Source organism: Dipodomys spectabilis, unplaced genomic scaffold (genome assembly GCF_019054845.1).
Source record: "Dipodomys spectabilis isolate Male_0828 unplaced genomic scaffold, ASM1905484v1 ptg000233l, whole genome shotgun sequence".
Classification (NCBI taxonomy): domain Eukaryota; kingdom Metazoa; phylum Chordata; class Mammalia; order Rodentia; family Heteromyidae; genus Dipodomys; species Dipodomys spectabilis.
The window spans coordinates 1,265,164-1,292,818 of NW_024870910.1; the positions used below are offsets into that span (position 1 = coordinate 1,265,164).

At 42.9% G+C, this 27,655-nt stretch overlaps 1 protein-coding gene across 1 annotated transcript in view; it reads left to right on the forward strand.

The window, feature by feature from the left end:
* Positions 1–5,709: 5,709 nt before the first annotated feature.
* The window catches only part of Cers3 (ceramide synthase 3), a 47,978-nt gene continuing 26,032 nt past the window's right edge, over positions 5,710–27,655 (forward strand). Inside the window, exons 1-2 of the mRNA XM_042698559.1 lie at positions 5,710–5,790; positions 24,556–24,729. Of these exons, the coding sequence (XP_042554493.1) occupies positions 24,557–24,729 (173 nt within the window). The 5' untranslated portion in view covers positions 5,710–5,790; position 24,556. The remainder of the gene's footprint in view (positions 5,791–24,555; positions 24,730–27,655) is intronic.

A 27,655-nucleotide genomic window follows, 5' to 3' on the forward strand; every position in this document is an offset into this window, starting at 1 on the left:
CCTGCAATCCCAGTGGAGGTTGAGGCCTGGTCCCAGCACGGAGTGAGGCCCAGCCATGCCTGTCCTGTGGTTCCAGTGCAGGTGGAGGCTGGGTCCTCTGGTCCCCTTATCCCCTTGCAGGCCAAGGCCTAGTCCCTATGGTTCTCATGTAGGTCAAGGCCTAGTTCTGTGGTTCCCTGTAGTACCCATGTAGTCCAAGGCCCCATGCCTCTGGGACTCATACTGGCAAAGTCTTGGTCCCTACAATCCCCACACAGGCTGAAGCCTGGCCTTTGGTCCCAGCTCAGGCTGAAGTCCTGTGGGCACAGTGTAGGCCAAAGTCTGGTCTTATCCTAATCCCTAAGGATTACAATGAGGCCTTATCTGTGTAGTCCCAGTACAGGTCCAGACTGTCCTTCCAGTCCTAGCAAGAGTGAGGTGGGTCCTGTGGGCCTTGTTCAGACTAAGACCTGCCCATATATTAACCATGCAGACCAAGGCCTTCCCTGTGCTCTCTGTCATATGGAGAGCTGGTCTCTGCTGTTGCTGCTCAGGCCTGGAGTACAAGCCCTGAAGTTCTGGTGCAGGCTTAGGACATTTGTGTCATCTCCATGTGCCCATCCCCTGTCTTTGATCAGGGTAATGCAGAGGTTTTGTTGTTGTTTTTATCTCTATGCAAGTGAAGCCCAGATCCCAATCTTCTGACTTGGAGCAGTGTGGATTACCTTCCCTCTCTCTTCAACCCCCTGAGTACTCAGCATTGCAAACTCCATTTGCTGGGCTCAGTAGTTTTCTTTTTTGCTTCCTTTCCCATCCTGAGTTTTTGCAACTGAAATTAAAAAAAGCATTGGTGGGTTGACTAAACTAGTGGTGGATCCAAGCCAGCAATTTTAATAGGAAGGGTGTAGAACTGAGTTATTTGTTTGGACCTGGATAAATAAACATTTATTGGAAGTACCTTTTCAGTGGTAATAATTCACCTTGAATACTAATGACTTACATGGTTGAAACTGAGTAGACCCAAGTGGCATTTTTTGTACATTAACTTTAAATAGTATTAGCATAATATGTATTATTAGCATAATATGTATCTGATCTGTCATATTAAGTATATTATCATCCCTGACATGTAAGGAATGGAATGGAATGAATGTGTGCAATCAGTCTCTATGGTAGGTGTCAGTTGTGGAAACTAAGCCATCCTGGCCACCATGAAAGTATGCATGATTTCCTCTTCTGTTGGTAAGTGTAGTCACACAAGATTTTTGCTTTACTTTGTCTCTGATGAAACCCAGCAGAGTAATTTACAGTCCAAGAATTCTGTTCCAGTTACTATATGCTATACTTTCTCATAAAGCTTAGGATCTATATAATACTACATTCTTGAGGTTGGAGGAATTTTATTACTGACAGCTAAGCAATTTTCCTCCTTCCCTCCCTCCTTCTCTCCCTTCCTTCCTTCCTTCCTTCCTTCCTTCCTTCCTTCCTTCCTTCCTTCCTTCCTTCTTTCCTTCCTTTCTCTTTTTCTCTCTTTCTTTCCTTCCAAGAGATTAAACCTAGGGGCTTGTACATGCTAAGCCAGCATTCTACCACTGAATGATATTTCCTAGCTTCTGTGTTTTGGTTTTGATAACAGATTTCTATTTATTTATTTATTTATTTTTGTCAGTCATGGAGCTTGAACTGTGGGCCTGGGTGCTGTCCCTCAGCTCTTCAGCTCAAGGCTAGTGCTTTACCACTTGAGCCACAGCGCCACTTCCGGTTTTCTGGTGGTTTATTGGAGAAAAGAGTTTCATGGCTTTTCCTACCCGGGCTGGCTTTGAACCACGATCCTCAGATCTCAACTTCCTGAGTAGCTAGGATTACAGGTGTGAACCACCAGCACCTGGCAACAGATTTTTAACTTTTAAATTTTAATAATAATTTTTATAGTTTGCATTTTTATTGATTGGTTGGTTGGCTAATTTTGATTTCAAGGATTTAAGTAACTAAAAGTTTGTACTATTGTTTTTAGGAGGTACTATTTCTCTTCTGTTCAGTCTAGACATTTAATTGGCTAATATCTTTTTTTCACAGGGGCCTGGAAGGTGGTTTAACATGATAAAGCAGACCATTTTATTGTAACTACACTTACTGATATAACTCTACGACAGGAGAGCTCAATAAATATGTAAATAAATAAGCATCATAGTTATAAACTATTAATCTAAACATTTAGTGACTGTATATGATAAACTAATATCAACAAGTTTATCCATGAAAGGGAAGACTATTTGTCTGAAAGAAAACTAAAGCAATAGGAATCACCTTGAACTATAGGATACTTTCTAACGATATCCAGTAGGCTTTGTATTTTTAGGATAACACCTTGTATTTATGTCCAGCTGGCCTAAACCATGATTTCCAACTTAAGCTTCCTGCATAGCTAGAATGACTGGTGTGTACCACCACACCCAGCTTTTTGCTTTAAATTGAGACAAGACCTTTTAGTGTTGGGGGGAGGCTGGGCTAACCTTGAACAGTGATACTCCCACTCTCTGCCTCTGAGTAGCTTGGATTATAGGTGTGAGCCACTACAGCTCAGTAACTTACATTTTATATAGGGCACTCCACCCATCTGCTTAAAAAATTCCCATCACAGAAAGAATGCATAGACAGAAGAGAAGTGTACTCACTCTTGGTGTCTCAAGTTTCTTGAGCAGTTCTCCCAAATCTTTGTTATCATAGCAGGTGATGGGAAAGGAAGTGGAACAGGAGAAAGAAGGAGAAGGTAGATCATAATCTCCTTGAGGCCAGGGACAGTATATTCATCTTGATATTTCAAGCATCTTATGCAATGAATGTGTTGGGACAAGGATAGCTGGATGAATAAGAGGTACAATGCTTTGTCATTATCTTGTCCATGCATGATAGAGTATGGAGAGCTCAGATACTGACTCAGACTCCTTATTACCTCCCATGTTCTCCTACCTGTCTCGTGCTGATGCAGCTCTCAGGAATCCATTCAAAGCAATAAACCATCATTCCTATTTCCCTATGTAAAATGCTCTCAATGGGTACTTTACAGAGCAGTTTGCCTTAGAAACTTAGCAACCGCTGGCTGTACATAAACTCATCCATTCTGTGTGTTCCCTTTTCCCCACAAGGCAGCCTCACTAATGCCATATATAATTGTCTGTTTCATTTGTCAGAAGTGATACTTTTTTGAATGCAATGAATCATTAACTGTCTAGTGATTGAAGTTAATTTCTATTCACAAGGATTCAACATGTAACCGTTTACTCTTAAAGTTCACTCATACAGTGTGACTCATTTAGGTAGGACCTAGAAGAAATGACATCTCTCTTTGCCTCTTTCTCTGTCATACTCCAAGACTTCTCTCTCATCTCATAAGTAGGAGCTGATAGACTACTGTCCACGTATAAATAAATAAGAACGGTGTAAGCCAGGCACTGTTGGCTCATACCTGTAATACTAGCTACTCAGGAGGCTGAGATCTAAGGGTAGCAATTCAAAACTAGCCAGAGAAGATAAATCCGAAAAACTCTTATTTCCAGTTAACGAACAAAATAGCTAAGAGTGGAGGTGTAACTCAAGTGTTAGAATGCTAGCTTTGAGTGAAAAAGCCAAGCCAGTGCATGTGGTCCTGAGTCATGGCCTAGTACTGGCACAAAGAGGAAAGAGAGAGAGAGAGAGAGAGAGAGAGAGAGAGAGAGAGAGAGAGAGAGAGAGAGAGAGAGAGAGAGAGAGTGGAATTACCTGTTTCTGAGATCATGTTTGTTCAGCCCTATGGTGCCCTGAGCTATCTTCCTGGAGCTGCAGACACACTAGACTGACTGACCCCTGGGTCCCCAGCTCCCACCAAGGTCTTGGGCAGTGAACTCTCAGAAATCCTCCCTTGCTTCCCTCTAGGGTCAGCTGTGCAGAAGTCTTTTGTACAGTTGTCCTCAAGGAAGAGGAAGAGTTACATCTCGAGAGTGACTTAAGAAAGATGGTGAGGGCTGTGGTGGAGCCCACTCTTCCCATGGACAAGGCCCTAGCTCCCATTTCCAGCACATCCTTCAGAAAGCAAGTGAGCTTCTTTTGATAGTATCATTGGGACGGAAGCGTGCATTAACAGTTGCTACTTGATGTGAACATTGCATTTCATCAGTAGATAACTTCATACAAATGAGAAAAATGTGGTTCTGCAGTAGTCTGTTGACTTCATTCTGAGAGAGGGAATGCAGAACAGGGTTCAGGAGGACTCTCTTCCCTAGATATGCATGGAGTGAATATGAGTGGGAGATGCTTGCAACTTAGGGCTGTGATGGGGCATGGGACCCTCATTGAACAGTTAGGCACTGTGTTAAGCTCTTGGGGGTGGCCAGGTCACAGCAAGGCTTGTCCCCTGGAGGGTTTGGGTAGTGGGGGTAGCAGGTGCAAGAATGTTAGACCCTCAGAGGGCAGAAGGTATTGTGACAGACATCAGCCCAGAGCAGTTGGTGGTGGGCTGGGGGAGGTTAAGGTCAAAGCAGCCCTGGGTAAGGGTATGAAGACCACGGGCTTGTTCTGTGTAGGATGAATTTAGAACTAAAAAGACCAGCCAGCCAGGGAGGGGCGAGCCTGGTGGAGAGCAATGAGAAAGCAAGCATGTTTTAAGTAGGAAATCCCGCAGAGATCCAAGGAGCAGGTGGCAGGACAGCCTTGGCCTCCAGGGTGGCCTGTTGGCTTCACAAACCATACATGAGGTGACTTGCGAAAGGTTTCCTATTGTCAAAGTGCTTTGAAACCACCCCAGCCCAGAGCAGTTTCTTCCGTAGTGAGAGAGTGTAGCACTTCGAAACACAATGTAGAATGTACACATACACTTGCTTTGACATGCAGACAGTGACCATATTCATTTCTTGATACTCACAGGCTTATCTTTGTGTTGATTGGTCTTTAAGACTGATACAAATTTTAAAAAGCTCTAAAAAGAGAAAATGGTATAGATAAACAGGTAGCCTAATGAAATGCAGCCCAAGATGCTTGAAAAAAGGGCAGAGGAGGGAGGGTAGGAGTGGCGATCTGGGGCGGGGGGCTGAGGACGGGGGCTGGGGGGGATATGAATTTGCTCTACGTACCCTGTGTGCAAGTGTGGAGATGTCACAATGATACCCTGCCATGTTGCAAAGGTATGCTGATTCAAAAAGAAAGAAGTTGGCAGGTGATTTTGTTTTTGAACACTATGTAGTTCAAAAAAGGCATTTCCTCCCCTTTTCAATAACTAGAGAACAAGCAGAGAAAGCTTTGTGGTGTCCTGTGGAGATGTGGGTAGCCAAGCCAGTCAGGATTTGCAGTTTCTAGAGGATACCATAGTTGTCAAACCAGCTCAGACCAGGGAACAGAGTTGTCCGAGGGCTTTCTCCCAGCCAGCCTCTTCCTTTGTGTTCAAACACAAACACCAAGACTATCCCGGCCACTGGCAAATTCACTGCTAGGTGTCCCCAAAAGGCAGAGAGACAGTAGTTGTTGTTGTGACTCACAGCCTGGCCCAACTGCAGTCTTCTCCTCTTGGCATGGTGAAACAGGAAACGACATCCCACCTGGAAGAACCTGCAGGTGCCATCCAGTAGCCAGCAGCGTCGTCTCACGTGATTGAATGCCCTGTCAGAAATCTTGACTTGCAACTTTGCAGGGTGGGTCTCTGAAAGAATTCCAGAGCTCAGGTTAGAGATGAGGTGTATTGCTCTCTGATGAGAACAGAGCTGACTGGGACGCAGGAAGCCACTCTCTGACAGCTACTCACAAAGCCAAGGACATCTTTTTGTGGACCACCAGTTTGACAAGGTAGGGCTGGCTTGTTGGTAGCACTTGGGAGCTTTCAAAGAAGGTGGCCTTGCTGCAGGGGGTGGGGGAAAGAGGCAATTATCTGATGAAAACGCTCAGGCTTTGTGCTGCCGTGGGAAAGTTGCAGAGACCCGGAACACAGGAGTTTTTACTTCAGTGGTGTTTAAAAGTAGAAAGTACAGGCTGAGGCTAAATGGCTCTTTCTGACATGGATTAGTTGCTCTTTGGTAAGTTTAAGCTGACTGATGGAAAGGAATGGGGAGAAAGGTGTCGGCAGGGAACTCGCAAGAGGCTGAATGCTTGCATAGTTTCTTTTATTAGGAAAAAGACTCAAGGTGAAATGCATAGGGGGACCACAGTTCTTGGACAGGCAGCATGGCAAAAGCCACCTTGGACCTGTTCACAGTCCCTTAAATTTGGAACAAGGTGGGACTTGTTCATCTGTTGCTAGCAGACTTTTCTGCTGTTTCTTTCTGAGAAATAATAGTGCTCAATAGTATGCCCAGAAAAAATTAGCTCTTTAGTTCTAAACTGTTCACCTTGTTCCAAAAGAAAGAGAGACAGACAGAAAGAAAGAAAGAAAGAAAGAAAGAAAGAAAGAAAGAAAGAAAGAAAGAAAGAAAGAAAGAAAGAAAGAAAGAAAGAAAAGAAAGAAAGAAAGAACTTAATTTTCTCCTAATCTGAATAAAGATTTATCAAGGATGTCATTTTAAAAGCATGTTTGGGGTTAGGGAATTTAGTTTAGTGGACAAGCATTGGCCTAGGAAGTGCAAGCCCTGAGTTTAGTCCTAAACTCTCAAAAAAAGAAAACAACCCAAAATGACAGCAAGGTAGAAAACATGTTTATTTTCTGAAAATCTTTCATAGCACTAAGGAAAAGAGATCTTTGGGATTTTCCTATAAGATGAATATTGATCATTCATTGCTGGACACAGGGCAAATTCTGTAAAGAAATAATAGGTATACATTCATATGGATAATAATTGTTCCTCTCATTAAAATATTTATGCTTTTTAGTCAAAATTTTCAATTGATTCAGTTCAACTAATTCAATTAATTTCAATTAATTTTCAAATTAATCTAATACTTCTTGTTAGTTTTTTTAAAAAAAAGACCTCTATTTATTACAATTGACATAATGTATTAGTTAGAACGCACATTTATTACATAGTCCTTGCTGTGAGTCTATACATTTTACTGTTTATTGCAAGGGTATGAGGTTCACTCTTTTCAGTTTTCATACAAGGAAATGTCCTGAGATGTCCAATGGTAGAGCAGGGAAGTGAGAATTTTGACTATCAAATTTTTTCGCTCCCAGATACAGATTTTAGCCCCCGATGTTCCTATCCTATTCCACATCATCCTCATCATGTGGATGAGGATCTACAATACTATTCAAGCCTTTCATAAAGGACCATGAGTGGGTGAAGGCATGTGTGCCTGACAGAATGTGGGCCACTGTGAAGATTGAATTACATGCAAGGCCCTGCGTCTTGCTAACTCATTACGACCTAGACAGGTCAATATCCTTATTTATGAGCTAGTTATTATACAGCCCAATCATGAAAGGTTATTGAAAGACAAGGTTTGTGAATGCCTTACACATGACCTGACCAATGAAAGTCTCTTGACCACTAGTATGTGTCTCCATTTTATAATTGTTAATTGCCTCCAAGGTTTGTTTTCTTGTTTGACCTATGATTAAAACTTCAGTTAAAACAGTTTGGGGCTGGGAAGGTGGCTCAGTGGTAGAGTGCTTGCCTTGTATGCATGAGGCCCTGGGTTCGATTCCTCGGCACCATAGAAGCAGAAAAAGCCAGAAGTGGCGCTGTGGCTCAAGTGGTAGAGCGCTAGCCTTGAGCTGAAGAGCTGAGAGACAGTGCCCAGGCCCATGATTGACAAAAACAAAAACAAAAAAAAACAAACAGTCTGCTGATGTGAAGAACAAACTTAAATTGTATGGACTCCGAATTTCCATTTTTGATGTGTGCATCATTGGATCATTGCTCCATTTCATGTTGGGTCACAGTTGAAGAATTTCATAACAAGTCCCTCCTGTTCTGTGAACTGTACCTGGCTTTACCTAAATTGTTTCCAGAAAGATCTGCTTTATGAGGAGTTCTGGTCTATGACCAATTTTCTAAGAGCATAATTCCATGACTCCTCTAATGATGTGTGTAAAGTAAGTTGCAAGTTGGATTTCCTAGGTGGTTATTTAAGAGACTGTACTATTGTAGTCGTTTTTAAAAACTTTAGTGTGTATGTGCTTGTGTGTGTGTGTGTGCACACGCGTGTGCACATGGTAGCATTCGAATTCAGGGCCTTGAACTTGCTAGGCTAGCATGATGCTATGGTGCCATGCCTCCAGCCCTATTTTTCACTTTTTGTATATATATATATATATATATATATATATATATATACACACACACACACAAATAGTTGTATAAAAGGGTCACATGTCCATTTATGTGTCCAATACTAGTTGTAGGACAGGGTCTCATCCCCCTCACCCCTTGTTCAAGACAGTCCCTTGATCTGCCTACTTTACATTCCCATTATTGCTAGAATACAGGCACATGTCTCTAGTCTAGCTTTCCTTCAGGGAGACAAAGTTTCATTGAGTTTTCTGCATGTTGTTCTCTCTTTCTTAGTCCCCTAAGGATTATAGGTTGTAAGCTATTGTTGCCTGGTGATTTTCAAACTTTTTAAACCATTATTGATAGCCCCAAACTTTTCTGATCTCAAACTACAACACACACACACACACACACACACACACATACACTCCTGAAATAATGATTAAAAAAAATCAATTCTTGGTGCATATTGATGGTTTCCTTTTTCTTCCCTTCTACCTGGTACAATTTCTGCCCATGACCTACTAAATAATTTGGTAACCCAGTAGGAATGATTTTTCAAATATGGATTAAAAGTAAAAACCAGCTAGGGAACTTTTATAGGAACAGTTAAAGGGAACATATTAAGCCATTGTGTCATTGCCACAAGATAGCCATTTGAATATCCCCGAGGGAAAAGTCTTTGATTATCACCTCATTATTCCTATATCTGTACATAGTAATCTAGATGTGGTAGATGAAACAAGGTAATGTCCAGATCTGCACTGTCCCATATGTAGCTGGAAACCACAAGTGACCACTGAGCACTTGAAATGTGGCTGGCCCAACAGAGATCTGTTGAAGTGTAAAACACATAGCAGGTTTTAAACACTTACTATAGAAAAAGAAGGTGCAATATCTCAAAGATGTTTATATTTATGACATATCAAAATGATATTTTGGATATAGTAGGTTAGATAAAACAATAAAAATTAATTTCACTGTTGCTCTTTACTTTTAAAAAGTCTAACTAGTAGGAAATTTAAATTACATATGTAATACCCATTTTTGTTTCCTTCTAAACAGCATTATTGTTGAGGAAAAACATAAAATATATTCATGATCTTGAGATGAACAGTGATTTCCTTGTCCATTCGTGTTGTTATGAAGTAGTTCTACTCAAGGGTTACAATCCCTTAAGTCAGGATATGAATTCAATGCTTCTCGCTCAACATCATCTCTTCCTTCAGTCTCCCCTACTTCCCCATCCTGTCCCTACCCTCAAGTTCCATGGGTAATTTTTATATAATGTCCATTGAACATAATGACTACATTTGCTCACTCCTCCCAACAGTGATTTCTTAAATGATATAAAAGTACTATCATGATGAAAAAAATTGTATAAATTGCACTGCATTCAAAGTAATTTTAAGAAACTTCTGTTACTCAGAGTAAAAACTAAGCTGTAGAGAAGTGGAGACATGTGATACACATATAAACAACCTAAGTCATACCCAAAACATAGATAACAAGCCAACTTTTGAAAGACAGGTCAATGCCACAGAAACACAGGGAAGCAGTTAGAACAGGCACTTCTCAGAAGAGCATATCCAGGTGGTCAGGAATCAGAGAACATTCTCATCTGCATCAGCCATGGGGCACCTGCAGATCAAATGACAGTGAAGCGTCACTACAGACCCAGCAGAAGGGCAGACAATAGCAGGCAGCTGTAGTGAGGAAACTAGGCACACTCTAGTGGGAATGTGTGAATTGGCACGAAAGCTCTGGAAAACTGTCCAGCAGTATCTACTAAAGGTAAATACATATATGACTTATGGTCTGGCATATCCACTTTCTAGGTATATGTCCTAAGGACATACATACACGTTTCTCTAATGGCTATTCAATAGTAATACAAATTGGGCACTGTGGCTCATGCCTGCAATCTATTTAGGAATCTGAGATCTGAGGATCATAGTGCAAAGCCAGCCCATACAGTAAAGTCCATGAGGCTCCACCAAAAAGCTGGAACTGGAGCTCTAGCTCAAGTGGTTGAGCCAAAAAGCTAGGGACAGTGCTCAGGCCCTGAGTTCAAGTCCCAGGACTGGCACCAAAAATAAAAACTCTCCCAATTCACATGTAGAGCCATTGTCAGGGACCAATGCTCTAATGGATGACGACTGGCCTTTTGAAAACACAAGCCCTAAGACATGACCATTTCCTTCTACTGGGCTGCACGAGGCCCTGGCACCTTTACTCAAGTTACCCTGATTTTTGAGGAATAAACACACGGTTAAATCTTAACGGTGTAAGGAGTGTCAAGGAAGCCCCTTAGAAAGCTAGTCAGGTAACTGAGATCCACAGTGGACTAGATGATGGAGATATACCCCATTCTAGGCTCATTGGTACCACTGATTATTGCCAGATCTTCGGAGTTTTTCAAGTAAAGCTTCAGTTTGGGGTTTTCATAGAAAATCTCTGTATTTTAGATGCTAGCACCAATTGTCTTAAAGCACAAACCAAATGAATCAATAGGGCCAATTTAGCTAGCACCAAATTTTACCATTAAATTTAGCTAGCACCAGATTTTACATTTTTGACTAAAGGGAACTTGTGCGTACCATTGTATAGCCTAATAATTTTATCTGTTTCTGCTTCTGCAGGGATTTTGTGGAAAGCAACCTATGTATGGTAATTTTTTCCCTTCTGGAAAGGAGGTGTTTGGACATGGCTTTGTCAGTGAAATACTCTAGGTTTACAGTCTTTCTTTCTGAAAGGGGAGGTATTCAGTGAATGTTTAATTGCTTTTTTACCGAGTGTCTAAAGTTGACAACTTTAGCAAGTGTTTTATCTATGAAAATTTCATTTTTCTCTTGCAAATGAAGGACTAAATATACTTAGTATTATTATGAGATTTAGTGATCAGTGAATGTTTATGGATAAAGCTTTATTGCCCATGATATGTTATATAGTTGTTAGTTATTTTAGTCCTTGTTTAACTTTTATAATGGCCTGTCAAAAGCCGGGGTTGTTGTTCCAAATTTTCAGCTCAAAACATATTAGCCAGGCACTGGTGACTTACACCTAAAATCCTAGTCATTTATGGGGTGTGATCTGAGGATCACGGTTTGAAGCCAGCTCCAGAAGACAAAATGAAGATAATTATCTTCAGCTAACCAGCAAAAATCCAGAGTGGCTCAAGTGGTAGAATGCTAATCTCAAGCACAAAAGCCTAAGTAAATGCACAAGGCCCTAAGTCCAAGGCCCAGTACCAGTATAACAAACATCCCCACACCTGTCTTCACTTCCTCCTGAATCAACTGTCCTGGCTTACACAGAGCTTTGGCTCATCTCCTACCCTCCCAGTACATAACTAGCCAGAAGGGCTAAAAGTAGCCTGTTGTCCCTGCCAGCTGTGTGGTAGAGTTGAGTGCAAACAGTGAGGAGTCTCCTGCTGCTGAGGACACTAGAGGAGTCAATAACCTGGAGGAATAATTGACTTCTAGCCTACTAGAAAAGAGCTTTCCTTAGGAGGAGTGGCTGGCTGGACCTTCTCCTTTCTGTGTCTGTTAAGCTCCCACCCTGGTGGCCTCTCAGCCTGGACAGATCTCCAGAATGCCTGAGCCCTCTAGAGTTGAAGGCCTATCCTGAGCCCCTGTAAACAGGCTGATCCCTAACACTGAGGAATCCAGGACCATACTGATGCCAGAGGTTAGCCCTCAGCCCAGGCCCCTGCTTGGCCAGGAGCCTGGTGCACATGTATGGACAACCCATCTTTATGTCTAAACTTGATTATCCTAACCATTTCCTCAACTGTCTCTTCTTGACTGTCCCTAAGGCCTAGGGACCGGCCTGTGCTGCCATTTTTCGAGGGCAGATGAGGTTCATCTAGGCCCTGGAAGTGGGCTCAGAGCTGTTTGGGCAGAGAATTCTAAGAGCGGGCAAGGAGTGTGGGCCTGTCCCCTTGGGCGTATGGAATCCTCACCCGCATGGAGAAGCGTGGCCAGAGGAGGGCCAGAGCGAGGCCTTTGATAATGGAGCCAAAGTGTAAGAGAGACTGCTGTGCAAGAGAGATACATGTAGAATCTTTGTGGCATATGTATACAGCACCCCTCTTCTGCCCTCCTCCATAAATATCCACTTCTCAGCATCTACTAACAGCTCAGCCAAAGTCCAAGTCACTGATTTCATGAGATGGCAGAGGTGATGTCCCCAATCTCGTGTACCAGCAAGAGAGAGGCAGGCCAAGTTATTCTTCTCCTAGATAACTTCACAGAGGCTCTGGACAGTGTAGAAATAAAACCAGGAACAGCAAACAACAACAGCAAGACCACAACCTTGAGCTGAAGAAAAGTTTATTGCACTGCAAAGATAAATCTTCCCAAGAGATAGGCGGTGGGAGCTGGTTGTCCATCTTGCTTGCTGTGTATGTGTGTGTGTGTGTGTGTTTGTGCATGTGCGTGCGTGCATGCGTGTGTCTCTTCTTATCCCCTCCTCAGGAGCTGCGGCTAAATGGGAAAGAGGCAGTTTATTCCTTTCCCAGGAAGGCCAGGAACATTGCAATGGGTCCAGTCTGGTTGGGTGGGGAATGGATAAGCTTGCAGTGATGGATGATTGGGCCTCTGGGGGAGTGAGCAGCATAGTTGGAGCAGCAGGCTGGAGAAATGGCTCTTTGGTACAATGGCTGCTTAGCAAGTACAAGGTTCTGGGTTCTAATCCCAGTGCCACCAAAAAAAAAAAAACCCAACATAATTGAAGCAGCATAATCTCATCGTTGTCACAGGGCTACAAAAGCCACCAACTGTGTCTTTCTTTCTTTCTTTCTTTATTTTACACCATCAAGTCCACTGACTGCAGCTGGTTTTCCATCAAAGGTCTCTGACTGTTGCAGAAAATCCACCCAGGCTTACAGTAGTGTCTCTCTTATGGATATTTTCAGATAATACTTGTCATATTCAGAGCTGGAAACGTGTAAACTTCTTATTTTTCTTCAAAGCATCCCCTCCCTTTCTGCTTGCCTCCCTCCCTCCCTTCTTTCCTCCCTTTTTCCCTCCTTCCCTCCTTCCCTCCTTTCTTCTTGCCTTCTTTTCTTCCATAGGGTCTCCCTCTGTAGCCCAGGCTGATCTTCCTGCGTCACCCTCCTGAACTCTGGAATTGCAGGTGTGAACTACCACGCATAGCCCAAATCCATTCTCTTAGGTCACCCTAATGATGATAAATATAAAATTTCCTAAGGTGAATGACACAAAAAAGCTCTGAATTATGTAACCCTCATACAGTACCTGAGGCCACTTCCTGTGGAGTATGGGTGTGTCTGTGCAAATCCTGTTCCATTGCTTTCTCTTTACACTCTCCTCGGAACACTGCTGATTGAGAGTGTCACTGCTGCCTACTTTTAAAGCAGAATATTTTCTTTATTTAGTTGTGGTACTGGGGATTGAATATATATCTTGCACATATCAAGCATATACTCTGTCATTGAGCTCTGTCTTAGCCCAAGAAGAAATTTTATTATCAGGTTTGTGTATGTGTGTGTGTGTGTGTGTGACAGTAGTGAGGCATGAACTCAGGATTTTTTCCCTCAAGGCTGGCACTGTACCACTTGAGCCATAGTTCCACTTCTGGCTTTTTGCTGGTTAATTGAACATAAGATTCTTATAGAATTCCCTGCCCAGGCTGGCTTTGAACTGTGATCCTCAGATCTCAGCCTCCTGAATAGCTAGGATTGCAGAAGTGAGCCACAGGTGTCCGGCTCAAAGAAGAAATTTTGTGAAGAAATGCTAGGAACCTATAGACTCAAAATCAGGATCAAGAAGAGTAATACTTTTTACTCTTCTAACTTTTCTAATGATTTAGGGACTTAGGAAGAAAGCAAGTGAGACTATAGTTTAGGCCATTCTCCTGTCACCTTCTCCTTTTCCTACCTTTGTCTATAGATGGCCACACCCACCACACCCCATTCTTATCTGGGGATTACTAGAATCTTGGTCATCTTGTTCTTTCCCCACGCATGCTTCATTTTGTGGGGGCAGCAGGCTGTGTAACAGGAAGCCCTGCTTTTATGCATTATGTAAGCACATATTTTAAGATACTAACGTGGAGGACTTGCTTCATCAGTGTATCGTAGTAAACTCAGTCCTTCCCAAAGGGTTACCTGACTTCCTCTGTCTCTGTGGTGAAACATGTGCTAATTCCTGCTTGGCCAAGGTGTGGTCTCACACCCTCCCCCTGGTCTTTCTTTTGTAAAATGACACATTTGGTGGCACAGCCCCAAGACAGGTTCCATGATGTAAGGAGTCCAGGAGTTGCCCTGAGCACACATCTGCTGCTCCCTGCCCCAACCTGCTCCTGATGCCCTGGAAACTCATGATGGTATTGTACATCAGGGCTATTCAGATGGCAGTTGTGCCATCTAGAAGGTCAGAGTGCCAGAAAGGAAGAAGAGTTGACCTCAGTGACTCAGTATTCCTTCAGTTTATCCGCCATGTATTATATTATAGTCCTGCTGTTCCACTGAGTGATTCAGAAGGGTAGTCTTACTTAATCCTGGTCTAAACTTTGCAAAATCAATGTTATTATGCCCAGCTCACAGTGAGTAATCCAAACATTAGGAAATGTCATTTGCCTAAATTACATCAATGGAAAAGGTGAAGGTGGCAACCAGATTTCCCTACTCCTGTTTTTATTTTTCTTTTGTTTTCTTGTGCTGCTGCTGGGGCTTTACTTTAGCCCTTTGGCTCAAGGCTGGTACTCTACCACTCGGGCCACAGCTCTACTTTCAACTTCTTGGTGGTTAATTGGAGATGAGAGTGTCACAGAGTTTCTTGCCTGAGGTGGCTTGGAACTGAGATCCTCAGATCGCAACCTCCTAAGTAGTTAGGTTTACAAGCATGAGCCACCAGCAGCCAGCTTCGCTACACTCTTATTTTCCAAGAACCACTGGGCCTTAGGTTCCCACATGTTGTGTCCTGTAAATTCTCCTCCAGTGCATTGGAATGGGAGAGGTGTCGGTACTCAGGAGGTAAACATATTCATTGGATCTGTCTGCATGACACTAAGCAAGAAAACCTCTCCAGAACTTGACCTTGGGTGTTTGCTTAGCACAGTTGGTACTCATTATGCAGGTTTGCTTAGGGGAAGAAAGAAGATGCTTCCTAGTGAGATATGGGTAGTGCCAGGTTGGGGAGAGACCAACAGGCACCTTCCTTGGGAATTTTGCTCAAGTTAATCTCTAATATTATTTTATCCAGTGCACTAGAATTATGCATGAGGGTTGTTATAGAACTACCTTGCTCTGGGTCTAGACAGCTAATGTCTTTTAATCCTACAATAGGTCTTTGTAACAGGCAGAATTAGCCCCATTTAACAGGAGAGCAGGAGTGGTCCAAGATCACTTAGATAGGAACTGACAAATAGAGCCCTCCACTGGGCCAGCCTACTCTGGAGCCATGATTATCCCTTTATTTCTTTCAGACTCCTCCCCCATTTTGTGGTACTGGGGCTTGAGCTCAGGACCTGAGCACTGTCCCTTAGCTTTTTGGTTCTACCCACTTGAGCCACAGCTCCACTTTCTGGCTGGCTTTCTGGTGATTAATTAAGAGATAAGAGTCTCCTGGGCTTTCCTGCTGGGTTGGCTTTGAACCACAAACCTCAGATCCTCAAATCCTCAGTTCTCAGATCTTGCTGAGTAGCTAGGATTCTAGATGTGAGCCACTGGCACCTGACTTTTTCTTTGTTTTTAAGTGAAAAACAAAATCCATGTTTATATTTTAGCTCTCTGAAGTTTGTAAGCTCTATGAAAAATGAGGTGATGTGTAAAGGAACTGCATTGTTTTATTGGCTTTTTTTTCATTTCTTATTTTATTTGCCATTTGTAGTTTGCCTGTGTGTGTGTGTGTGTGTGTGTGTGTGTGTGTGTGTGTGTGTGAGTGTGACTTATATGGCTGACCATTTTTTTTTTCTAAAAGAATGGGTGTTGGGAAAGCACCTCTAGCAGCCCACAGGAGGTCTTTGCAGACACCAAGACAACCCTGTAGTCTGGCAAATTGGAAAACAGAGCCAGATGACTCACGTTGGGCTGGTGCATCAACAACAGCAGGTTCCCAGTTCCTTTGCTCCTGCCTGGACCATTCACTGTGCTGGAGACTAATCACAGGGTACAGAATGACTCACTGGGCCTGTGAGGCAGAGCTTGGAGGAAAGACCCACTGCAAAGGAGTGGAGGCTTTGGTAGCAGTTGGAAAGGAAATGCTGACACAGTGCTATCTGAGTGAAGCTCTCTTAATATTGAGACACTGCTGACCCAATTTTCATTTTAGCCTCCAAAGTGAGCAGGATAAACAAAAAAAGAATAAGGAGGTAAACTGCCTTCAAAGGCAGAAAGATCACCTATAGAACTTTCCTGAAGCCCTTCAGCTTTCTTTGAGCCCTACAGTTGCCATTCTGTAAGACTGATCTGCTCTGTGGCTTTGCCTTACATACCTCTGGTGGCAGTCACGCCTGTTTTTCGGCACTGTTCCAGTGTAAGGAGAGTGCCTGGCTCACTTATATGCCTTGGACCTCAGTGGACATCTCTGACCCAGAGTCATGCAGATGAGTAGGCTTCAAGAACAGGAACATTCTGGAAAACTGCTTCCTGCAAGTTCATGTCTTGTCTTTCTTACTTCCTAACTATGAAGTTAGTTTATGGAGAGATCTTAAGAACTTGTCATCCTATTGACTAAGGAAACAGACTTTGCATTGGCTCTGAAGACTATGTACAGGTTGTAATAAATGTTTATATTTATTATATAAATGGCTTGCCTTACTTCTATCCATCATTAACATTATTTATCTATTTAATTATTGTGTGTGTGTGTGCGGGTGGGAGGGGGTACTGGGACTTGAACTCTGGGCCTCATGCTCTCACTTGGTTTTTTTCTGCTCAAGGTTGGCTCTTTAACCCTGGGTTCCATTCCTCAGTACCACATAAACAGAAAGAGCCAGAAGTGGTGCTGTGGCTCAAGTGGTAGAGTGCTAGCCTTGAGCAAATGAAGCTCAAGGACAGTGGCCAGGCCCTGAGTTCAAGCCACAGGTCTGGCAAAAAAAAAAGCAAGAACAAAAAAAAATTCCTTCTTAAAAATGATTAATGTGGAAGTAGAACTGTGACTCAAATGGCAGAGGGCCAGCCAGCCTTGAGTAGAAAGGCCAAGCAAGAGCATGAGGAGGCAGGGAATGTGGCTTAGGGGTAGAGTGGTTGCCTAGGATTCATAGTCCCTGGATTCAATTCTTCAGTACTACATCAGCAAAAAATAAATACAATTAATACAAATAAAAGGAAAAAAATAAAATTACTTTTTGAAAAAAGTATGAGGCCCTGAGTTCAAGCCCCAGTACTGGCACAGAACAAAACAAAACAAAACCCCAAACAACTTCATGATATTTGATAGCTTGACTCCAGTTTATCATTTAGCCAACAGGTAGTAAAGTGGTTTACAAGTATTGCCACTGAGCCATTCACCTACAGCGAAGTGCAGCTGCCACTCCATTTCATAGATGAGCAAACTGAGATCAGTCTGCTGTTGGGAGCATGGCTAGTTAACTGTCAAAACGGGCAGCCTCACCTTCTGGTGCAAGGGGTGGCTGCGGCATTTCTCTGCTCTGCACTGACTGTATACGAGATAGGAATGCCCCTGTGGACCGCGTAGTGCAGTCCCAGCTTTCCTGGATCGTGAGCCCTAGAGATGGAGTCAGACTCTGTATCAAATCAACTCCCCAATATAGCATACCGTTTTTTCTTGTTTATTTTTATTTTTATCTTTAAGTAGTTGTATGGGATGGCATGACAAATCTGATATGTGTCGTAGAGAGCTGGAACAATAGCATGTCACGGGGTCCTTCATGTCACTTTCTGGGCATTGGGCGGGCAGGGTTGTGAAAAGCTCCCCAGAAAGACCTTCCAGACAAGTAATGAGAAAGGTCAAGGAGGGGCCAGGAAGGTGAAGAAGGGACTTCACCAGAGTGAAGTCAGGCGGATAGAACATTCTAGAAGGAATAGTCTAGAAAGACACTTGTCATTGCTCTCAAGGACCAGAGAGCAGTGAGATCCCAGAGTGAAGGAAAGGGAGACATGGAGACATAGGCAGGGCCTCATTGTCCTGGGTCATCTTCCAAGCACCTCAGCTCTGGAGGTCTGCAGAGAGAGGGCAGGAAGCAAAGGAGCCTTAGACAGGGCCAAGGCACTGTGGGCAGCAGGCCTCTGGCACAGCCTTGCCCAGGTGGAGTTTCTTCTGCATGAAATAGCAGCCAGGACCTCTAGCTGGAGCTTCTCTGAGATTTACACTCCGTTAGCTCAAGATTTAGCTTAGAACGGGACTGTGGATGGCATTGTAGATGAAGGCTCTTGACAAGTTTCATCGCACATCTTGAAGAAAAGAGCACTCGGGAGTAATTCTGTCCTGGAAGGGAGCAAGATCCCACACAGATTGCAGTGGCCACTGGACATTTTAGGAAGTTACTAGTCTTGCAGGCCAAGTGTTGCCACTGTGTTTACCAACAATGAAAAGAATTGCTCTAACAGAATGTGGCAGCCATGAATCCAGATTTTAGAATCAGTGGCAACAACAGGGCACACATCTTGTGGAACTTCATGTCATCATCTGACCTGTATAGTGCAGTGACGTAACAGCTGCACACATTCCTAGGAGAGAAGGCAACAGGCCTTCCCCTGTCCTGGGAGCTGCAGAGGTCTTTTAGACATGTTCAAGACACCCTCCAACTTCATTATCTAGCATTAGAATTGGTGCATAAAGATGGCTAGACTTCCCCATCAAGGCGGACTGGGCCTAATCAGGATTGTATTAACTAGGGATGGGCCAGTGAGAACTCAAAAAGTACAGGAATAGCAAAACCTGGTGGCTCATGTGTGTAATCCTAGCCACTCAGGAGGCTGAGATCTGAGGTTCTAGGGTTGAAGCCAGCTGGGCAGGAAAGTCCGGGAGACTTTTATCTCTAATTAATCAGCAAAAAGCAGGAGGTGGAACTGCAGCTCAAGTGGTAGAGTGCCAGCATTTGAGCAAAAAGCCCCAGCACAGGCTTGAACATGCACAAAAGGACTAACAGAGTGTTAGTGCTATCCCTATCTCATGGACCAGTGGGTACCCAAGGAAGGGTCTTGAGAAGGTTGGGAGGCAGAGAGAGGCCCCATGAGACCAAGGGTGTTTTGGGGGAACCAGCCCTTTGGAACTTGCTATAACACTGCTGCTGGGAGTTGAGGGGCGGGGGGCAAGATAATGTTTTGGATAGGTGCCCAGCTGGGTTTTGTGCAGGGCCACTTCACCATAGGTGACAAATACTTAACTCTTCTTCCCTGGGCAGAATTATTCACAGAATCTAGTTTCCAGTTAGCTTAGTCCAAAGTCCTCTGATACATTTTTATATTGAGTTATATAGCTTTATGTATAAAGGTGCGTATTCTGATACAGTTTCCTTGTATCAGAACTATTTCCAAAGTTTTCTCACTGTCAATGGCTAGCATTTGTATTCTGCTCATGGTACTTGCTGATGAATAGACATCTCCAGATTTGTAATCTACCTAGAAGTTATATAAATAATCGTTCTTACTTATGGCTCCTTTACAGTCTTCTCTATGTATTAGGGTTACCATCCAAATGGTTAGAATAAAGAGAACTGGCAATTGCAGTGGTGTTTATTTCTTTGGCACCATGAGTAGACAATGATGAAAGAACCAGTTGGGCCAGGTGCTAATGGCTCACACCAGAAATCCTAGCTCCTCAGGAGGCTGAGGACTGCTTAAGGCCAGCCTGGGCAGGAAAGTCCCTATTAGACTCATCTCCAATGAATCACCAAAAAACTGGAAGTGGCACTATAGCTCAAAGTGCTAGAGCACCAATCTTGAGCAAAAAGAACTCAGGGATAGTGTCCAAGCCCTGAGTTCAAGTCCCAAGATTGACAAAACAAAAACATAAACAAATAAACAAACAATTGGAAAGTTGCTCTGTCCATTTGCTCATCTCCAGTTCTCAGACTTTGTGTCACACATGCCCACTGCCTGGTGCCCAGGTGAAATCAGATTGGGGATGGAATCAATGGGTATTTGGGGTATTTGGCTAGCCTTCAAGGACTTCTTTGAAGTGCTACTATGTTTTAGTTCCTAATGCTTTGATTTTTTAAAGATCTTTTTTTTGGGATAGTGACTGTAGTGGGGCTTGAACTCTGAGCTTGGCACTGTCCCCCAGTGTCTGCTTTGAATTTTTCTTTCTTTAAATCCCTAAGGCAGTTTTGAATTTCTTTGAGGCTTTAAGTTGACATAATTGTAAAATTTTGAATGAGGGAATTATTTATTGTCTTTCATGTTAATTACTTCCCTACACCAAACATAGGAGGTATTTTCCTTTTTTATTTTCTTATACCTATAAGTGGAGGAATTTATGCTTCTTATGTACTGAGTCACAGTACCTACTCTATCATTTGTGTTTTCTTATTTATTTGACATAACACAAGTTTAAGTGCTTTTAGGACAGGAATTTGTAGCTGGCTTACTCTTAGTTCTGCTCACAGGAAGCAAGTAACTGATAATGTTTTCCTTTGCCTGATATCGGAAATATACTGGTTACAGTGTATGTTGTAGAATTAGAATGAATTTTGAAGAAAACACAAACTAATCATCGATAAATACATTTATCTGATGCCAGAATCAAATTTTAAAGATATTTTGCAGCCAATAAAAACGAAGTTGTTTTCAAATACTTATCATCCTTGGTTTTGGCTGTAGTTCACTTTCTGTTGGTGAAAACTCTCTCATAGCCTGCGCACTCTAGAGCATTCATGCAGGTTTCCATGGACAGTCAGAGACAAGACAGGCAAGGTACTCAACTGTACTGGCGTTGACTTGGTTTCCCCTGATAACTCATTCACCTCTAACCTAGCTGGTCACGCACTTGCACACTCCTCTCCAACTAATGGCACATTCTCCTGTGTGATCCAGGAGTTTCTTTCACTTCCTCTCTCAGGGATCTGTCTTTATTCAGTTTGACTTGTCTACCAACCTCCCATTTCTTCTCACTGTCCTCTAGCTAAGAGATATCCTATTCTACTTTTGAGAGTACTGGTTCTATTCTACCACTTCTATTCTGTAGATATGTTCTTTGTCACTGTCCTCTGGCTGAGAGACATCCTTTCATGATGTCCTCCAGCTGGTGTGCAATTAAAGCAGAGGATGGAAGGACGCTTTCCAGAAGCTGCTCAACACTGGAGCCTGGTACGGAACTCCTTCCTCTGCAAAGTTGCAATGCTGTCATTTTTGGTAGTTACAAAAACGCTGCTTCAAATGGTGACAAATGGGGACAGACTTGTGGTCTTCAGTCCTAAGGTCACATTCAATGATGTCCACCTAGAAAATGGCTCACAGGGTTCTATACTCCCAGGGTCAGAGCTAATGAGAAGTTAAATCCACCTCCCCCTGCCCCTGTGCTGCTCCTTCCCCCCCCTCCATTAGACTGTCTTTCTGTGAAGTTTTGGCCGCTGGAAGTGAATTGGGTGGATTTTGCCTTTGCTGGGTGTCCCCTACATGATTAATGCTTCCCTCACATTACAAGAAAGTAACTGCACACACTTTTCTTGTAAATACTACTTCTTTCTGTTTCTCTGTCTCTCTTTCTAGTACTGGGGTTGGAACTTAAGAGCCTGTATTTGCCAGGCAGCTGCTGTAACACTTGAGCCATGACCCTAGCCCTTTCTAGTCTCATTCTTTTAGTGAATAGGGTCTCTCATGTGTTCATAAGCTAGCCTGGACCTCAGTCTTCCTGTTTGTAGCCGGTGTGATGGATGTGTATCACCACACCTCAGTTTCTCATTGGCTGAGATGGACATCTTGTGAATTTTTATCTATGCTGTTCTTGAGCTATGATTCTCTGAGTCAGGTGTGATTATGGGTGTGAGTCACCATGCCTGGCTGTAAATAGTTCTTATTTAAAATACTTAAATACTATTTATTCTCTTAAAATTGTCTCAGAATTGAGTCAATAACAATTATACTTAATTAAAATAAGTTGATATCAATAAAAATTGTGATACTCAGACAATGCATAGTACATAAGAAAAGGGATGAAGTGGCTGGACAGAAATAAGGGAACTGGGTGGATCCCAGGAGTAAATGCATATGTTTGCTTCCAAGAAGACTCCAAGTGGAGACATTGAACATACACTGAGCACTTGGCAACGGTCCATTTATTTATTTATCTTAGTTAATTTTTTTTGCCAGTACTGAAGCTTGAACTTAGGGTCTTACATTCTTGCTTGGCTATTTTGTTCAAGGTTCAGCTCCACTTCTGGCTTTTTGATAGTTAAATGAAGAAAAAAAGTCTCTCAGACTTTTCTGCCTGATTGGCTTTGACCTCTGATCCTCAGATCTCAGCCTCCTGAGTAACTAGGACCTCAAGCATGAGCCACTATCACCAGGCTTAGATTTTTATTTTCTTCATTTTTATTTGATTTTATTTATACACAGTGGTGACTTTCCCTGCCCTCTCTGAGGACTGGACACTACATCCAAAGTGGCCTGTCTAGGCGGCTACAGGCGAGCACAGGCTCAGAGCTTTAGGAACAGCTTTCAAAGGGTTATGAGAATGTTAGTCATTTCCCCATTAGCCTGAAGTGTCCTGGAAGAGCAGCAGCGAGCGCCTGTCGGTATCTCCTCCTCGAATTTCTGTTTAGTCTTTGATCTCCTCTTGAGAGGTTAAAAAGGTGGCAGAGAGGCTGGCAGACCGGTGATCGTCACCTATGCCTACTGCTACCCATTGGCTTACAGATGTCTAGTGGACACCAGAAGTCCTTGAACTTCTTCCCTTCTCCCTGCACCATCCCTTCATGTCTTTTCTATCGGAAGAAACCCAACACCTCTGCATCTCACTTGAAATCTTCACCCCATTCGCTCAGTCTGTATAAATGGGACTCACATTTCCCTGTCAGGGTAGAAATTAGGTGGTGATATTGTTAGTGGTGTGCAGTTGCCGAGGTGAAGAACCCAGATTCTTGGTGTTTCCAACAAAGGATTAAATGAAGACACACACATACACAACAACGAAGTGGCAAGGTGGGAGCTTAATAGAGGCAAAGTGCACTGCCAAGGGAAACAGTGGGCTGGAGGTGGGCGGCTCAAAACGAACACCCAGTTAGGGAAATTCCAGTGTTCTAGGATCTGGAGGGTGCAGCTGAGTTCACAGTTACAACAGTGGGATTTGGGGGAAGGGTCTGTGCATGTGTGAGTGGGATTTGGGGGAAGGGTCTGTGCATGTGTGAGATGCCAGCCTTAAGTATGAGTTTGTTGCACAAAAGTCAGGCCAAGGATGCATTTGGTTCCACCATGCCTACTGACCACTAATGACCCCGAGGAGGAGTGACCATGGGAGGTATGGGGGAGCAGATAGAACTCAGGGTGTCTCCTAGGGTGTCTGTAGGAGAAGTGGGTTTCAGTAACTTCCTCTGTAGTTAACCGGCCTTGACATGATACTCCATGAAAAAGAAGGCAGCATTTCCCAAGGCTGTAGCCTTGAGGTGCACTGTGAACGGGGTAAGAATGAGATGGGGTGGGGAATGCCGTCACCAAGGATGCGGGCCCCACCTGGCCTGAAGTCACTGCAGTACTTACTATCCATCCGTCCCTCTCCTGGCTGTGTTCTTACTCACTCCACACTTCTTTGACCTCCAGTGTTTTGAATTCTCTACGTTTGTTTGTTTTTTTGGTCAGTCATGGTGCTTGAGCTCTTGGCCTGGGCGCTGTCCCTGAGCTCTTCAGCTCAGGGCTAGCACTCTACCACTTGAGCCACAGTGCCACTTACGACTTTTTCTGTTTATGTGATGCTGAGGAATAGAACTCAGGGCCTCATGCATGTGAGGCAAGCGCTCTACCACTGAGCCATCTTCACAGCCCTGAATTTTCTAGTTTTTCTTTTCTCCCTCACCCTCTGTAGATCTCACTTCTCTTTTGGCCTTCCTTTAACTCTTTTACTCTCTACCGGATGAGATCCCATGGGAATGTCACCAGCAGCATCTCCTCTTCTCCATGCCTTTCCATTCTGACCAACTGCGCTGATTACTATATGCTCTGGATGGCCCTGCAGCCTGTCCACCCCGAAATGTGCTCTGATTGCAGAGCTGTGTGAATGTTCCTGCTCCAGGGCCAGACTGTGGGCTGGAACAAGGCTGGGCTCCAGTCTCCAGCGCTGAGTTGAAGAGCTGTGTCTGCCCAGGGTTGGAGGGAGTGGGAGAGGTCACTTTTCCTCTGATTGGCATAGCCACCTTGTGGCATGCAGGGGACCCACTGCTTTCGTTCTCAAGTTCTACTTTAAGTATTTTGAGTGAAATTCCACAGTGGAAAACTGAAGTATTGATTTGACAAGTCTAATGTGTTCTTTTCCCATTTGTCTAGAATGTTTCAGACGTTTAAAGAGTGGTTCTGGTTGGAAAGATTCTGGCTTCCTCCAACAATAAAGTGGTCAGATCTAGAAGATCGTGATGGATTCACCTTTAGCAAGCCTTCCCATCTGTATTTGACAATTCCACTTGCTCTTCTCTTGCTGATCATCAGACATTTCTTTGAAAAGTAAGTACTGTTGGTGTGTCTCTAGTCTAGACTTGCACAGATTTGATGACATTCTTAATGAGTCTCTAGGTCACAGTTTGCCACATAGGGACTGAAAATTCTTAGACAGATTTCTTCCATTCAAGTATACACTAAACATTATTTAGGAACTGGATAGGAAGCCAGGTGCTGGAGGCTCACATGTATAATCTTAGCTACTCAGGAAACAGATCTGAGGATCATGGTTTGAAGACAGATTAGGCAGGAAAGTCCATGAGACTCTGATCACCAATTAACTACCCAGAAGGTCAGAAGGGGACATGTAGCTCAAGTGGTAGAGCTAGGCTTGAGAATAAGAGCGCAGGGACAGTGCCCAAGCCCTGAATTCAAGTCCCAGAACCAGCACACAATAAAAGAAACAGGAAAAATAATAGGAATGTGAATATCATGGAATGCTTTACTTTTACAGTGAGAAATAGAGATCAAGACAGGTTAAAGTGGATGGCTATGAACGATGCACAGTGTATTTATACACTAATTTGTACAATTAATATATGAATTAGTGTCAATAACACAATGGAAACCCAGTTTTGTCTTCTACTATACTGTGTTATATATGTATAGATCTAGATATTCATCCCCAGAGGACAGTGGAGAAGCTGTGACTCAGAGATACACTATTGTTCTAGAGTGCCTGCAAAATAACACAAATGGCTCATTAAAGACAAAACCAAATATTGCTGCCCAGCATAACTTATTTTAAAGGTTTATTTAAAACTTTTATAGTTGTCCTTTATCCCAAACTATAAAGAAACCAAACAAAAAAGTCAATTTGCTTTCTCAGAAAATCATAAACTTCTTTTTCTTGATTCAATTTAAATTGATGTTTCTTCCAACTTTTGATTAAAATTGTACTTGTGTTCTGATAACAAGAGATAAATTTCCTATAAACTCTAGTGTTGTTTCTGTCTCAAAAAACTGATCTTAGCTTATTAATTTATTTGAGGAAAAAAAGAATGCATGAGTGTTAAGAGCTGGAAAAACTTAAGACATAGTCTGATAAGATCATGTTTCAGACTAACTGTAATACAGATCATATGTTTATAGCCATTTGCAAGGTCCTTATCTTGAAAGTCTGTTTGACCAACCCATATTTCATGGAATTGCCAAAAGAGTTCCTGAACAAATAAAGTCTTCAGTTGGACTAATAATACTTTGTTGCTATTGGTAGGAAGAGAAAGTCCCCAGATACTACTAAACTGTGGCTGAACCCATTTGTAAATGCCCTTCCTTTCAACAGTTAATTCTTTATATTCACATACTTGGATTTGTGAAAGAATGCATAAATGAAGGAGAATTTTCCACTGTGCTTCATAAGTAATTTATTACTTCTCTTTACAATTCAGAAATACTTGCTTTTCTTGCACTGTATCTGGTAATCTTTGCATTTGGCATCCAGGCTCATTACTTATTCCCATTGCAGATTTCCTACTTTTTTGGTGGGCAGCTCCCTTTTCCAGCTTGGTCAGGTCAGCAAGCCAAAATATACTTTTTGGTTGCCAAAGCAGCACAGCTGTCAAGGACCAACTTGTTATGTCTTAGTCTTGGTCTTTCCAACAGCAATCAGGAAGAAAGCCAATCCTATTTAATTCCTTAAAGCCATTCTTGCTTCTTCTCAAGGGATTAGGTATAAGCAGTATCCGCTATCTCCTTACAACTGTAACTCCCAACCAATAATTCTTTTTAGCTTTTTCCACTCTATGACACTACAGAAACCACCATTTCTCTTCTCTCTTCTTTTCTCTCTCTCTTTCTCCAGTTCTCATTTCTTCCTTCCCTTCTCTTCATCTCTTTTTCTTGCTAGTACTGGGGTTTGAAGTCCAGGCCAAATGAGTGCCTATGGCTGGTCCTCTACCACTCGAGTTGAGTCCCATCTCCAATCCAGTATTTTGCTGCTTAACCGGAGATAGTCTGTTAGACTTTTCTGCTTGGGGTTGGCTTTGAACCATGATCCTCAGATGTCAGCCTCCTGATTAGCCAGGATTACAGGCATGTGCCACTAGCACCTGAATTCTCATATCTCTTCTAATGAATGCATTACCAGGAGACACCATTGAACATGAGACAAGATCATAATTTTCAAAGTATAAGTTTGTAATTTTCCAGGGCTCCTGTATCATTTATTGTAGATTTAACTATTTATAATAAAAAATAAATTGTTACTTATACCTTGAAAGTGATAGGAACTTATAGTGTAAGCAATATATAAAATCATAATTGGTATTATCTCAGTCTGAAGTGAGAAAACTAGAGGTTAGCTCTATGGCTAAAGTCTATGTTACTAGGTTCAGGGTTTCTGGCTTTAACATTTTATTTTCCCATTAATCAAGTGTGATTTCACAGTGAAACACTCTTGATTGTTGAAGAGAGTAAATGAAGTTTTGGGGAATAAAGAAGACATAGCTCAGGGGGCTGGGAAGGTGGCTCAGTGGTAGAGTGCTTGCCTTGCATGCATGAGGCCCTGGGTTCGATTCCTCAGCATCACATAAGCAAAAAGAAAAAAGCTGTGGCTCAAGTGGTAGAGCGCTAGCCTTGAGCTGAAGAGCTGAGAAACAGCGCCCAGGCCCAGAGTTCAGGCCCCATGACTGGACACCGGACGTACGCAAAGTTCAAACCTTGTCTTAGAATAAATTATAAATGATCTTAGAATAAATTATGAGCTCAGAAGTCCAAGGCAGAGCTGGAGGTGCTAAAACCATAAGTGCACCTTCTTCTTCATTAATCACACAAGGAAAACATTCCACAGCTCTGCCGTTCCCACTCGGTACCATAAAGTCAAGAAAGGCCCAGTGTCCTTCACTTGAAGGATGGAGGCGGCAGAGCAACCTCTGCTTTTGCTTTGGTAATTTGTGATGATATCACTTGTTGCCTTGGTGAGTGTGGACCA